Source organism: Mytilus trossulus, chromosome 3 (genome assembly GCF_036588685.1).
Source record: "Mytilus trossulus isolate FHL-02 chromosome 3, PNRI_Mtr1.1.1.hap1, whole genome shotgun sequence".
Lineage (NCBI taxonomy): Eukaryota > Metazoa > Mollusca > Bivalvia > Mytilida > Mytilidae > Mytilus > Mytilus trossulus.
Genome location: NC_086375.1, coordinates 45573364 through 45589501, shown reverse-complemented (window position 1 = coordinate 45589501; position 16138 = coordinate 45573364). Strand labels below are relative to the sequence as shown.

The 16138-nt window shown below is 31.9% G+C and overlaps 1 protein-coding gene across 3 annotated transcripts; it reads right to left on the bottom strand.

The window, feature by feature from the left end:
- Nucleotides 1–8725: 8725 nt before the first annotated feature.
- On the bottom strand, nt 8726–15761 carry LOC134711611 (uncharacterized). 3 transcript variants are annotated; one of them, XM_063572312.1, is made up of 4 exons: nt 15744–15761; nt 14991–15151; nt 11664–13557; nt 8726–10649 (listed from the first exon to the last, which is right to left on the bottom strand). In XM_063572312.1, the coding sequence occupies exons 3-4, from the start codon at nt 13445–13447 to the stop codon at nt 10421–10423; spliced, it is 2013 nt and encodes a 670-aa protein (XP_063428382.1). In that variant the 5' UTR covers nt 13448–13557; nt 14991–15151; nt 15744–15761; the 3' UTR covers nt 8726–10420. The 3 variants fall into 3 exon arrangements, with proteins under 3 accessions (XP_063428382.1, XP_063428381.1, XP_063428380.1); XM_063572311.1 differs by lacking the exon at nt 15744–15761 and having other exon boundaries at nt 14991–15430; XM_063572310.1 differs by lacking the exons at nt 14991–15151; nt 15744–15761 and adding an exon at nt 14799–14984.
- Between the last annotated feature and the right edge of the window lie 377 nt (nt 15762–16138).

Sequence of the window (16138 nt, the reverse complement as noted above, 5' to 3'; positions counted from 1 at the left end):
TATATTTTGTAGCATTTTGTTCCCAAAATGTGTATGCTGATAGTTTGTGATGACATATGTCTTTGCTGTGAAATCATCAGGTTTACTAAAATTGTGAAGCATTTAAATAGGAGATACAAATTTGCAGCTTTTCAGGCCAACAAAATACACCTTATTGTAGAGGCTTGCGTACAAAATTTGTCTCAACCTTAAAATCAAATATCAACGAAGAAATAATTTAACCTTTTATTGAGATTATTTCACATGAAATTAATTAATCAACAGTATTATTGTAATTGTCAGAAAATTTAAAAAAATCGTACTGGTATGGTAGTGAAACTGTAATGGGAAATATGTGTAAGAAACTATTAATGATAGTCATGATGATACTATTATATTTGAATAAAATGCAGATTATGAGCCTGAACCTTCTGAAGGAGTTATGTTAAAACATAAATCATTCATATGGTAACCAATTTTTCATACATCTGGTTCGATGTAGCAATTTTATTATTCTTTATTTGACTTTATGCATGAAAATTGGTTAAATTATTCATGAAATAATTCTATTATCAGATTGCTTTTAATAAATATGTATCTAAAAGGTCAATGATTTGTTAATTTATTTTGTCTAAGATGATAGCAAAAGATTAATTTTAGTTGATTTTGAAAGGAGCAATTATTCCAAATTTTAAATCAGATAAAGATTTATTTTTGCACACCATCTGTAACCTGTATCACCAAACACAAAAGCAGGTGAAGTAACATCAGGAATCAGTCGGTCCATCCAAAAGAAACATTTGGTCAAGGATTTCCTTCCATCTGTGAAAGGAAATTATTAAATATTTGTTCTACAGCTTATTAATGTGGAGTTGTATGGAGTTAGCAATTTTACATCTGCTATGTGTATACTTCCTGTTTGCCATTAGTCTGAATTTTTTCCAACACTCACTGTACCAGGAAAATTTTCGTCAGAAGTTTTCTTTGTTACAATTGAAATGAATGATTTAATATTTGGTCTCCAACTTGATGATAATAAAATCGAGATTTGAAATTAGAAAGCGAATGTGAAGAAGAGAAAACAACCCTACAAAAGAGCAAAAAACAGCCCAAGGCTCCTAATGGATCTTCAAAGCAAAGATAAAGTACCCTACCTTTGAGGAGGGTTTCAGCTGGCCCTTAAACAAAAATGTCTAATAGTTCAGTGAAAATGGACGTCACACTAAATCTCGAAACATGAATGAACTAACAAAAACCATATAAGACTAACAAAAGCCAGAGGCTCCTGACTTTGGGACAAACGCAAAAATGCGACGGATTAAACATGTATTGTGAGATCTTAACCATCCCTATGTCAACAGACAACAATACGCACAGTAAAACTCAGTTTAAAGAAGTCCATTCCGATTTCAGAATAGGTAACAAAAGAAGCAAAATGACGATACATAAATTAACAAAGGACTATCAGCAGTTACTGACATGCATACTCCAGACTTCAATTAAACTGATAGAAAGATAATGTCTACGTCATATTCAAATCAACCACAACCCTTCCAGTTAGGGGTTTAGATTCAAACCATCATATTATAATACCATTATATTATAGTATGCTATAAAAAGTAAAATCACAAAAATACTGAACTCAGAGGAAAATCAATTTGGAAAGTCCATAATCACATGGCAAAATCAAAAAACAAAACGCATCAAAAACGAATGGACAAGAACTGTCATATTCCTGACTTGGTACAGGCATTTTCAAATGTAGAAAATGGTGAATTAAACCTGGTTCTATAGCGCTAACCCTCTCACTTTAATAACAGTCTCATCAAATTCCGTTACATTTACATGATGCGTTAAATAAACAGTCACAATCAATAAAATAGTCAAAATATGGGAACATCAGTCATCATCGTATAACAATTTAACAGGACACAACAACATCTACTATCTACGAACACATGGATTGATTTGAGTGTCTGACGTCAGAAAAATTATATACGTCACATAAATTTGTCGTTCAATGTGCATACAATAGTTATCCAAAGTACCTGGATTATAAACAATTTTAAATTTTACATAGGAATGTTATTTTGTTTTTGACTAGCCACTCCTTGTCATTCATATTAGAACATAACTCATCATGCCAACAACTGGTTTTATAATAAATGTGTTGATTTCCGATACAAAGAAAATATGGGTGAATCAATATTAATTCCGAAATATGCCATGTTGAGTTGTAGCGAGTAAGCAAATGTTACGCCTGCTGACTAGCCACTCCTTGTTTGCATATAGTTTGAATTTAAAAACAGCCATTGAACAAGGACAATTGTCATCAAAGTTTTCTGAGCATTAGTGAAAGGAAACGATCAGTTATGCTCCCGTTTATATGTCACGTCTATCGATTGTATGCAGTGACGCTTGGCGTTGTACAAACGCAACAATACAGTTGTCTTTTCCTAAAATGTGACCTAGCATAAAAGATTTAAGCATTCACGAGCTACTTGACCGTATCATAATTGGAGCAGGAAAGGGTTTTTGCTTCAGTCAATGACTTCCCTACCGAGAAAATTAACAGACTTTCATTTAAGACCATATGTAGAAAATATACCAGCCTATTGACAAGATACAACATACCATCTTGATAGAATGGAATATTTAAACACTCTCCCACCTGAATAATCATTTTCTCGCTTGATGTTATTACTTTTTATCACAGACACTTGTCTCAGAAGTTTCCCCTTTATACCGCATACAGAAAAAAAAAACCATTCCGAGACAAGTACTTGATGTGCTTTCTATACTAACATACCCCATGACGATGGGTTTAAAGCCTGTAGAGAAGTCTGGAGCTCGCGGAACCCCTTTAAACTAACCAACTGAATGCATAGTCCAGCTTTTAACTTTTGCATATTGAAATGCAATATTTTCGCATTCAATAGTGAACACTTTCTCTATTTAATGGAACATCAATGGGAATAAATATGGTAACCGTCTTATGAACATATTTTTATGGGCAAATTAGAACAGCAAATGATCAGTTCTTCTCTTTACCAACCTCTCTCTTCATTCCGATTCATCGACGGTATTGATTGACATAAAGTTGAAGCTTGAGTAGAAAGCTGGTAAACCAGGGGTATTAAAAAAGTTAATCGGAAGGTACCAATACCTGATTGATAAATATTTTATATACAATTTACAAATAGTACTGATGGTCTTTAAAGTATAGTTTTGAGTACCGATGTTTTTTTATCCTCTTAATTTTGTGTTATAAAGTATTCTTTAATTTGTCTTTGTTAATAATACTTTTACTGATTAGTCAATTTTTGGTGATATACATTTGGCGTGGCTCTGTTCTTCTACATCACGTCATTTTGTCATTATAATTCTTTGGTAAAACTTTTGGAGTCTTGTCATTCATTTTTGCTAATGTGCTTTGTCTATATGCCTTTTTGTGTTTCTTTGTTACATACGATGCGGCTTTGTACTTATAAATCCAGTCATTGTGTTTTTGTGCTTTGTTTTTGTATTCTCGTCCTTCGTCTTTCATATTTGCAAATGTGCTTTGTCTATATGACTTTTTGCCTTTCTTTGTTACATATTTCTTTGTTTTATATGGATTAAGACAATGACACTTCGTTGACTGCTGTGCCTCTTTTTGATATTTTTGCCTATTGTTTTGTTCACACATGGTTGTCAATATGATAGAATTTTATGCGACTGTCATAGTGAGAGGTTTAGCTAGCTATAAAACTAGGTATACTCATCCATTTTCTACATATGAAAATGACTTATCAAGTCATGAATTTGACAGTTGATATCCATTCGTTTGATGAGTTTAATCTTTTTATTTGGTCATTTGCCTAGAGACTTTCCGTTTTTAATTAATCTAGGAGTTCAGTACTTTTGTGATTTTACTTTGTACTTTGTAAACGAATAATTGTTAGTTACCCACACAAGATTAGTGCACGTGGTTAGCTTTACCAAATTACTAGATTTCTTTATTACTAAAATAGTAAACTAACTATAGAAGGTGGGTTGTCATACTAGTATATCATTTCAAAACAATTTAAAATCAAAATTCAATCTTATCGCTGAATTTAACAGATTGACCGGGATTTGACCTGGAGTTTTAATTATAGAAAACAATTATATCTCGAGTTGTTCGTGTATAATTTTTGTAATGCCAATTCATAACCTATGTCTAGATATTGAAAGACAAAGATGCCGGTCAAAAGCGCTCAAAAGAACTAAATTTTAACTACTTTCGAAGTTCTGTCATTCATTAATCTACATTTCAATGAGTGCTCGTATCTATAATGATTTTATTTACATTTCATATATCCAAGTGAACTTGAGATGAACGATACTACAGAATGTAGAAGACATGTTTCAAACCTTGAACTTTTCCACAATGTCATCTATGACAAATGTAAATGTTTCAACTTTCCATTCAGAAACACTTACCATTTCTCAGCAGTAATACCCTCTTATTCATAGTAAGGCGTTGACATACCTTAGTTATTACGGTACGCTCATATACATATTCACACTGTCCGGGCTTCATTGAAATGGATGTGCTCCTTACACAATACGATGACAGAAGAGTTATGAGGAAGAACAGTTAAAAGTTTTACAGTTACCATCACGGATGGGTTGACCGATACGATGTATCGGCGCTTCAACTAACTAGCAGAATGTTTTTGGGGTCTTATATCTCCAGTTAAATACCAGTATTGTCGGTCTTTGATATTCTACTGATTGTGTCCTATTTCCGATTGTGACATTTGGATTGGGTGTGACTTTGCATACCGGTGATGCATGAATAGCAAGATATGTTCACCCTGTTGATTAACTCGGTCTCGATTCGTTTAGAGTTCACATACGTTTTCCTTATGTTTGTTTGTAACTTTGTTTTGTAATCTATTTGCGAAACTTAACCATTGGTAAACTGCTGACATCTTGATTTAATATCAGTAATATGTCAGTTATATTTTGTCAAAAAAATAATTCAATGCGTATCTTTACTGTCCGCCTGATAGGGGGTGTCTGACCAGTTTCCTTTTTTTTCCAATGTTAAAACTTTTATTGCTGAATAAGTCTGTTTCGTAGTTACGGTTTGCTGTAAATGTTCGTTCATCTATATTTGATTAATGTATTTAGTTTCAAAGGTGTACATACTTGACAAGTTACCTGACAACGATTTCAGGCATCATCAGCTGATAGTAAAAATGGTACTGCCATAATTTATATAACGGATACATTTCATAACTTCTAGATGATTCACTTGTTTTAAAGTAATGGATAAGGAATTTACTGTTTGCAATAGCATAAATTGTTCTATATAATAAGGATGGTCTTATCCCGGGCATAAAAACAATGCCGTACTTGGCAAAACCTTTTCAACTTTTGATCTTTAGTGTTGTACAACTTTGTACTTTTTTCACTTTCGATCTTTTATACCTGGGCGTCACTGGTGAGTCTTGTGTGGACGAGGCGCGTTTTTGGCGTATTGAATTTTAAATTGATGCTTTTTGTTATCTATTTATCATGTTTTTCTTTGTCTAATATGTTCTCCTATTTATTTGTATTGTAGTCCTGTAATATTATGTTGTCATTTCAATGTTATATTTAACTTTGCCATTAAAGTGCGAGGTTTGGCATGCCACTAAACCAGGTTCAACCCACCATTTTTATTCCCCTTTAAAAATGTCCTGTACCAAGTCAGGAAGATGGCCATTGTTATATTATTGTTCGTTTCTGTGTGTGTTGAATTTTAATGTTGTGTCGTTTGTCTTCTCTTATTTTTGAGATATTAAGATAAGACGTGGCACGGTACTTGTCTATCCCAAATTCATGTATTTGGTTTTGATGTTATATTTGTTATTCTCGTGGTATTTTGTCTGAGGCTTTGTCTGTTTCTGTGTGTATGTGTGTTGCGTTTCGGTGTTGTGTCGTTGTTCTCCTCTTATATTTAATGCGTTTTCCTCGGTTTTAGTTTGTTTCCCCGATTTTGTTTTTTGTCCATGGATTTATGAGATTTGAACAGCGGTATACTACTGTTGCCTTTATTAGTTTCTTTCATTTCGTATGCTCGATTTAGCCTTTTAAACTTCTTTTGAATTCGAGAGTCATTGATGAGGCTTTTGAAGACGAAACACGCGTCTGGTGTAAATACAAAATTTCAATTCTGGTATCTATGGGAGTTTATTGTATGACAGTCTTACTAAATTGCGTTTTATTGACAACGATGTGCGAACAGAACAGTTAGAAATAGGTAAAAAAAAGTCCCAAAAGGGGTACAATTACACAATTAGATTGCAACACAGTCACTTTGTTGACTTCTGTATCCATATTTTTGAAAGTTTACCTTATATTGTCTGTTTGTTTTGTTCATACACCTTTGTAAATATAATGAAATTTTATGCGACGGTCATACAAGTTAGAGGTTTAGCTAGCTATAAAACCGGATGTAATCCACCATTTTTTACATAAAAAATGTCTGTTCTAAGTGAGGAAAATGACAGCTGTTATCCATTCGTTTGATGAGTTTGAGTCTTTGATTTTGCCATTTTGTTACGGACTTTTCGTTCTATTTTCCACGGAGTTTTTGATGTTTGTTTTAATCTATTGTTTTTTTTTCTTAGTGGTTTTGTTTTATTTCATTGTTCCTTACAGTTGATAAGATAAGTCAGGATATGATGATTTTACGAACATAGGTACAAATTGAGACAAAGTACAAATTGAGACAAACAACTTTTCCACCAAGATTTTGAGGAATACGAATCAAATCATCACTTCAGAAGTTAAACAGTCGTTTCATGAAATGTATTAATATTTCACTGTCTCATTGTCGTAAGGGTGTATTCTTCTGACATTTCAGTCTCATTGGAAATTCTTTCTGAATTTATTTCCAAAACATGGGTCACAAGTGGAAAATAGCAATGAATTTAATAAATATCATAATCAAACTTAACTCTGTGAAAGAATTGTGTATTTCCAATAAGCAGTTTTTGAGTGATGAAAATTTCAAATTTTATTATAATGAGGTCAGTCTATTTAGCTGAAATTTTGAGAAAAATTAGTAAGGGTTACACAAAATGATTGTACCAGAAAAAGAAACATCCCATGTAACTTTTTCTTTTCAAATTTCTTAGATATGTATTTGTTGTTTTATTTGTGAATTATTTATAACAAGGAAGTCGAAAGAATATTCACTTGTTCTTTAAACAGAGAAAAATCACAAACTTACAAAATTGACAACATGGTAATTTTCACACGGAAAAGCATCAAAATATGATAAAACTTTCTTATATTAACACCTACCTATAGGTTTTTGTTGTTGAATCTATTCAGATTGGTCCTCTTCATCTTAATTGAGATTATAAAAAAAAGTTTAATTGTTTTCACGGTAATAGCCCAAAAATGGGTCTACATTGATGAAAATTTGGAAAATCATCAAAATTGGGTATTTTCAAAGGGCCGTAGCAAAAAAAGATGAGCACCACCATATGATTTTTTCTTCACCAATTAATTTTTAGAGTCAATAAACCCCAAAAACTTCGTACTGCATATGCCTTTGGGTTCATATGGCATGTTCTGCATGCAGAAAGACCCTCTGTCAGTTTAAGCTTCCCGTCTCAGTCTATTTTAAATTATGGGATTACAATTACTTTCACTCCAAAGTTTATCTGTTTATACAAAAATAAAAGAGATGTAAATGTTCTTTATTTTGTCTTTTGTATCTGTAAACACTTCGTGACATTTGTTTTGCTATTCATCATCTATTCATAACTGGTAATTTTATATTGTATTTAAACGAGAAAGAAAATAGTACGGAGGTAACATAAAGAATAAGTTGAAATAGACTTATAAAACCAAGACCTGAATCAAACTGATAACATAGATAGAGGCAACATAAGTAAATCGGTGTTCAAAATCAAAATATCTCGTCTCATTTATTAAATGTCATTAGTCCACAAATGGGGAAGGGAGATTTTTTATTGTGGAATGGAACAATTAGAAATCAATCGTTGCATAAATATTCGAAACCAGTCAATTAATAGTGATGGCGTCCGTAAATGTAAAAGTTGCGAAGAGAAGACTTCAACTTTACAATTTTCCCTCCTAGGTTCAGTTACTTCCGTATAATCAGCAATCTCCTTGATGGATGATTTTGTGAAAGACAGTGCATGAACATAGCCCATCCGCCGGGATATACATACTTTGTATGAAGGTGATGGATTATTGATTGATAAAAAAAAGTAATCAAAGTGAAAATCGAAGTAATTTTTTATCGACTGATCCTTCTCACAAATTCCAGTTACAGTTGGCGTAACTAGTTATCAAAGATACCAGGCTTATAATTTCATACGCCAGACGTGCTTTTCGTCTATAAATATAAAGCCAAAGAAGTACAAAGGTGAAGAGCATTGAGCACCCAAAATTCCCAAAAGTTATGCCAAATACGGCCAAGTTAATCTATGACTGGGACAAGAAAATCCGAAGTATTTCGAAAAGTTCATATTTTTGTAAACAGGAAATGTATTTAACAAGACAATACATCACCAAACTTTAACTATTCTGTGTGAATGCATTATCTTTACAATTGAACGTGAACTTAACGCACATTTAGTCTTATTATTGAAAAGCGCTTGAGGCTTACAAAAAGTTATTATACCAACTTACATTAACTAATATAACTTTTAACAAGGAAGACATGTCTAAGGCAAGTCACAAAGAACACAAATTATATAGACACATACACTTTATTTAGCAAATCTTAGTATGATATATTTACAAACGTAAAAAGTAGACATAATTTTGTGTTTGAAAAAGAAAACAAGTATCCAGGATGATAATGATCGTAATTCATAACTCTGTTCTGTTCTGCAATATCGAAGAATTCCTTTTGATATTTCTGTTTACTACTTTTCATTTGCATAATAACACTTTTATGAATTCTCATTTTTTTTTAAAGATTTTCTGACACACATTTTTTTTAAAACTCTCTGTCAGTACTATTCATCCGTATTGTACTTAAAAAATAAGGTAAGTAAGCCCATATAATGAAGATAGATTTGTTTATCTTCCAGGTGATTCTAACTAAAATAGTTCAATTTGGTTTCGATATCTTTTTTTATTGCTGGACAATTTCCGCAATATGTATAGACGTATCTGTATCACATTATGAAATGATCTTTCAATCAGAAAAGTTTTAAATAATAAAACAAAACTCCTAACAATATTAAACAATGTATATAAAATATATATTTATGAAATATGCAGATATATGAACTGTGTAGGGTAATTCTGGGAACAGTGTATCTAACGTTAATATGTATGTTCCTGGGTAATTGTCAGTGCAAGGAGTTGTTTAAGATTATTATGTGTATACAATCGTGTTGGATAAAATTCCTATTTCTACAATTAATTTCGTATTAAAAAAAATATCCTCTTATTTTACTTATTCACACACTAAATTTTTGTCCTGTTCAATTTTATTATTGATATTTTTTTATTTTTTTATTTTTTCCTTTTTTTTAAGTCGTTGATCTTTTACATCTTGTTTCCTTTTTTCAAATCTTTTCCCGATGCTAGGCATATATAAGAACATAATTTTTTTAATTTATGTTCAAAGTTGTTTTTATTTGCCTTTTTTTCATTCCTTAGTCTTCAACTTCTTGTTCCCTTTTTACTTTTTTAAAATCTTTTCACGCCGTTATGCACGTATTGGCTTTCACTTTCCTTCTGTGATTTATGTTGAATTTCAACACACAATCTATCCATTGCATCAACCATACATGTTATTTTTACGGAAAGTAGAATAACGGTTGATGTATTTTGGTTTTTAGGGAATGCAGGATACTTTTTTGCACATTATCATCTTAAAGATGAAAATGCATTTTTTTTTTTAATTCTTTGTACTCTCTCTGAAATTCTCGGCATAGACAATAATCCGTTTAACTGTTTTCACCCTGCCTTATAACTGTATACCAAAGTTAGATACATAGCTATCACTTCTTATACAGCGCTGGCAACTGCCGCCAAATTAAAATGTATAAGAGAAAACGTTCGATGATGATTAAACTAAGAAATACATGTCAATACAAAAATGTACTAATATAACAATACCTATCTTTTCGTTCGCCAATGATATAATTTTTTATCCGACTGGTGAAGTAAAATAATGTTTAAACTATTTCAATACTTTTTTAAAGTCGTCGGATTATCAATGTTGTAAAATTAAACTTCGTAAAAATGTATAAACGAAAATAATAAACTTTTCTTTGGATGAAAAGGAATTGTCAAATTTGATCAAACTAAAATAACGAAAATTGAAAAAAAAATGTTCCTGGTATACATTAAGAATGTAAAAACGAAACAACTGTTCACAAACCTATATACACATACACTTTTGAAAATCACAAATTTCAGTCTATATTCAAATCTTTATGAACTCGCCATTTTTGACCTTTTCGAATGGGTCATTGCTTTCGGACTCGTCGGTACTGCTTGATGAGTATCCATCTTCTGATGTTGTTGTTTCTAACTGGTCTGATGGTGTCCTTATTTTTTCTGCGGAATCCCTTTTCAAACCATTTCTGTATATTTTTACCTCTGACGTGCCTCCATCAAACCGGCCTTCGAGTTTCTCAAAATCAACGATAAATCTGAAATGGTAAAATAAACAAAACAAACTTAAGCCCATAAGCTAGGAACATTTTTTTTGAGGAGCTCATGTTTGAATTGCTATATAAACAAACAATGTGTTGTTAATATAAATGACAAGCCGAACAATGCAACTAATAGTTCATTGGCTTTTTGAAGCATTGATACTGATAATATGTTTAAACAGATTTTGGTTATGTAAGTGAAATAACTAAGTTATTATATAGCACATGTAACGTTAAACTATAAGGTATTTGCAAACGAGACAAATCTCCATCAGATCAATGACAATGAAGTAAGCAAAAATAGGTCACCGTTAAATTATCCTTTGATAAAAAGCGAAAACCGTACAGCATACAAAGTTATAAAAGTCCCGATATGATAAATGGGAAACAGTTCAAATGATATAACACTCATATAAATTTAGGTGCAAAACAATAAAAGAAAGACATCCGGCATCATACGACAACATCCAAATTTAAGGCTGCTGACTTGTGACAGTCACATACATTATCATGTCGTTAAGTTAAATATGTTTTCTGGCGCAACACCCTCCTCACGACATGGGACAGGGGTGTAATAGCACAACATAAGAACTTTTAAAAACATAGTTGAAAACGTCTCAACTTATGAGCTGCAACTTATCATATCGATAAAAATCACACACACACACAACAAATCCATTGAAATAAAAAAAAACCCAACAAATGACACAATGTACAGAATAATCTGATCTTACAAAAAATGATTAAAGTGACAAGTATTTATGCATTCATGACAAGTTCTATCAAGAGAAAATTTCAATTAGTTGTTATCTCGAGATTGTTATAAAAGAATATTAGTAATCAACAAAAACTGAAAAAGAAGAAGAAGATTTGGTATGAGAGCCAATACTAGTACTCTTAATAGTTAACTGCCATATTAACAACACTTTCTACACGAACGAAATAGAAATATCAATCAGGATATTCCTAAATAACATTCAATAATATAATCAAAATATCTGTTTAACTTACCTTTTTCCTTTGAGGGTAACAATTGCTGTCTTTGCGAGCAAGTATTTTCGGTGCTTGTCTTCAAGATATTTGCCGATGTCATCTGGAATGTCTTCATTTACGTTGCCACCAAAAATAGACCAGGAATAACTATGATTTGCAATGGGACATTCATCATCAGTTGAAATTGATAGATCATCTGAAATTTTCGGTATTTTGACTGCTGAGCTAACAATTTGTTCCTTGCCAAACAACTTTCTTTTTCTGGTTAGTTTTTCGTTAGAAATGTTAATATACCCTTTTTCGACTTTATATGGAATATACCGATTCTTGTTATTTTCTTTAAAATCATTAGAAGCCCAACGTAATATAGAAAGTATTCTTTGCTCACCTTGACTCCATTCTCTCGGATCCAAATTATACTTGACCAGTATTTCAAGCACTGAACTTTCTAATAAACTGTGGTTTTGACGACAAAAAGCAGCGCAGGACTTTCCATCAACGTAATTGCTACACAAATGCAAAAATGGACATTTTCGAGGCGGCTGTTGATTCCTGCATCCTTTAGTATTATAGAATCGACAGATGACAGGGACTGTTACTCTACATCTGTTAGCATCATGCTGAAGTAATCGACATATATTTTGTAACTTAACTCGATGCAGAAAATACTTCCATTTTGTTTTTCTATTGTGCTCATTATCAAAGTCATGAATAAATTTACAGTTAGTCATTCCACAGGAGCTAAGAAAATAAAATTTACAAATATGAAGGGCATTGCATCCTCCTTTGCATGAATTTGGAACATTTGCGTGAGCTTGGCATAATGTGGCCTCTGTCTTGGCACGAACTCTTCCATTTTCCTCGGGCGATTCTCCCTCTTCTGCCTCTTCAACAGTTTCAGTTGCAAGTTCAAACACCTTCGGATAGTTCTCTAAGAAAGTTTTCAAATCTCCACTTTCTTCATCTATACTTTGTCCAAATGTCTCAATCCAATCGTTTTGAAGTTCTTGAATTTCAATTTCTCCTCCATTTTCTAAAATGATATTGAGTAAAATAGAAACTTTATCTTCAATGGCATATTCTTCAATGGGTTCAGATGACACTGGTGATAATTCACATTCTAATTGATTGTCTTCGTATCTACCTGGTAACATCAGATGGCTCAAATCTGAATCATAATTATCTTGTGTGTCACAATTTTCCTTTTGATATCTACCACTACGAAAAGCATTAAAATTGCCCCTTTCAAAATTTTTTCCGGTTTGCCGTCTACTAATGTCCAAGTGTTTATCAAAATAATGTGACGATCCCTCGGCATTTTGTCTATCCCTGTTTTCGAAGTCATGAGAACGCGTATTTCTATATTCACTCTGCTCTTGAAAATCTTCTTTTATTTCATGCGAAGTATGTCTTACGTTCTGATCATATTTTCTTTTATGCCTATTTCGTTCATGTTTTATATCTACCTTTTCGTCGTAGGAATCGTTTCTGCTATGACCCATTTCGTTTCCTTTCTTTAACAGGGGGTTACGACGTCCAGAATTCTCCCTTCTTTCGTGACCAACAAGCCTCCTTGATTCTATTCTATCATTTCCTAGTCGACCTGTGTTAGAATGCCTCAACGTGTTCTTTCGAAACTCCGTCCGTGTTTGTCCAAAATATTCGAAACCATCATGAACACGAGAACGTCCGTCTTCTTTGAATTGGAAATCCCTTGTTTCATCATGGAAATTGTGAGGCTTATTATATTCATCGTTTTTTCCATTGAATGTCATTGACCTTTCATGTGTTTGGTGGTACATGGCTGATCCAAAACTATTTTTTTCAATTTCTTCAAATATGTTGTTCCCAATATCCAATTAATGTATGATTATATACCTTCTAAAGACCTTGACAGCAATTTCTTGTGTAGCTTAAATGTTCCAACAAAATTATTATGACACATTTTCATATATTATACATCATTCGAAACAAACTTGATATTAAAGGTAAATGAGGGATCCAAGTTAAACTCAGTAAAACAATTTAATAATTTGAGAAAGTATGGGTCACTGGGCTTTTTCCCATGATATGTGTTGTGCAAAATTGTCAGAATTTGTTTACATTATGCATGGAAACCTGAATTTGTATGATAAAAAGAAATCTACACTAGAATTTGAAGATAAAATATTATTAGAAGATATATGTATTAACATGCTTTCAGATAAGAAAAAGAAAAATTGGGGTCACCGGTCTCGTTTTCTAGCTACACAATACAAAAGGTAAATTCACAACACAATCTATTTTAAAATCACTTTACCCTGATATCTGAGTGACCTCCCTTAATATGGCAAAGTTGAAAAAGTGATAAAACACAACATTTTTGTTTTAGTAAAATACAACTTTCAAGTTGTATGATAAAACACATACTTTTCTACATTAACACAAAAAGTCTTACGCATGAATATCAAACTGCTCTTAACATTTGCACATTTTATTAGAGATCGAGAACGACTGTTATCTGCTTTTTTTCAAATTTCAATATGGAGGAAGACACCAATCGGAAGTTTTGGAACGTTCGCCTTCTTGAATCACTCAAACAGCATATAATCGGTCAAGATTATTAATGAATTTGACAAATTTTTATTTATTTGTTTGATTATTTATGTACACAAAGAAAATTAAGTGATTCCTTTTCATGAAAACACTGTTTTTTTTTCTTTTTCACAAATACAGTTTTTGAAAATTGCTTGAAAATGTTTAAAATTGATATATAAGGGAGAGAAACTAAGATAAAAAAAAGTATGTAATTGAAGACTGAAATGAATTACATTTTTGTTGCCTTTCCCAAAGATAACTATGTAGAACATACAAAAACCGGATACTTGAATTTTTCAAACGACTGTTCTAGTTTGGCAAGAACAGTATAAAAATATTAATTTTACTCAACAAAACACAGGAAATCAATGTTTATAAATTTTCACGCGCATAAAAAATAATTAAGATTTGTAGGGCTGAAAATGATTATTCCGTATGAAAAAAGTCTCCTGCATCCCTCTTCTAATAATAAAAAAATATATAAAATGATCGCTGATCGCCGCCTGAGATCTATTTATTGAACGGTTTACCTACTCTATCTTAGAGCCGACAATGATGAAATATAAATGAACTTACTTTCCAATAGATTTTACATTAAAAACACAATCTGCTTATCCAAATTAACTAACATTATTTTCCCTCTAACTACTATATGCACAATATTTCCTTGTCGCTCTTTAGAAATGAACTTGGATCAAATTTCACAATCTGATTACATATTACGTCATTTGTTTAAATGGAAATGTGTTTCCCCAAAGTCATACACACCTACTTTCACTTTCAATACTGTAGTTAAAGTTTTTTCTTCCAAAATAAAAATCGTCCGAGAATCAGATCATCTATTCTTATGGTTCCAAAAAAAAGTCACATAAAAGAGCTATTGTCGTGAACAATATTATACACGTTGCTGCAGAGAATCTACCGGATGCCTGTAAAAAACATCAAAAATAATTTGATTACAATGGACTGACGGTTTTAAGTTTTAAAAATCGACCTTTTATACACTTCTAGATAAAAAAAAATTATTAGAACTCTAACATGTCTAAGAAATTATCTGTATAAGGAATGTAACAAATAACATATAATAATACCGCAAATGGTTTAGCGCTATAGAACCAGGTTTAATCCACCATTTTCTACATTTGAAAATGCCTGTACCAAGTCAGGAATATGACAGTTCTTGTCCATTCGTTTTTGATGCATTTTGTTGTTTGATTTTGCGATTTGATTATGGACTCTCCGAATTGATTTTCCTCTAAGTTCAGTATTTTTGTGATTTTACTTTTTCAATTCCTATTTCAGAAAAAAATGTTCATCGGATAGCAAACATTTGAAATACATTCACCAATTTTTTTAGAATAAAATTTACATTGTCCTTTATCTAATTCATTTGTAAAAAATATGTAAAATACAGCTCTTAATTTCTGAAAATGACAACAAAGAAATTTTCTGGTCTTAAGATCTGAATATTCATTAGTGGATAAACTTGATATGTATGTGTATAATTACTTGGGTGCGTACCAAGCTAGGAGTATGTCACCCATTTAAAGTCCAAATACTTGGAAAAACAAAAAAACAATTTTCTAAAAATCTGATCGTTCGATATCTTAACGTATATATAGTATTTATTTATCTGGATTACCTACTTGCATGTTGATAGGGTATATTCATCGATAGTAATTAGTGCGAAAAAAGTCGCCAATCCCGTGAATAGAAATTTTCAATGTTTGGCATGCTTTCAATATATAAGGAAGCTACTAATATTAATTATACGAGGCAACATTTTAGTAAAAAGTTAAAACAACACTATGATGTAGAGCAATAATATAACAATGCACATTGTTCTCTGATGTGAAAAAGAGAAGAGCTGTACCTTATAATACCTGAGCATTAAACTAGTCTTAAACATGCGTTTA

Bases quoted from the DNA above. Each gene is read 5' to 3' on its own strand.
- LOC134711611 (XM_063572312.1), bottom strand. From the start codon at position 13,447: ATGTACCACCAAACACATGAAAGGTCAATGACATTCAATGGAAAAAAC. The intron at 10,650-11,663 runs GTAAGTTAAACA...TTACCATTTCAG, and splicing joins GTTACCCTCAAAGGAAAAAG to ATTTATCGTTGATTTTGAGA.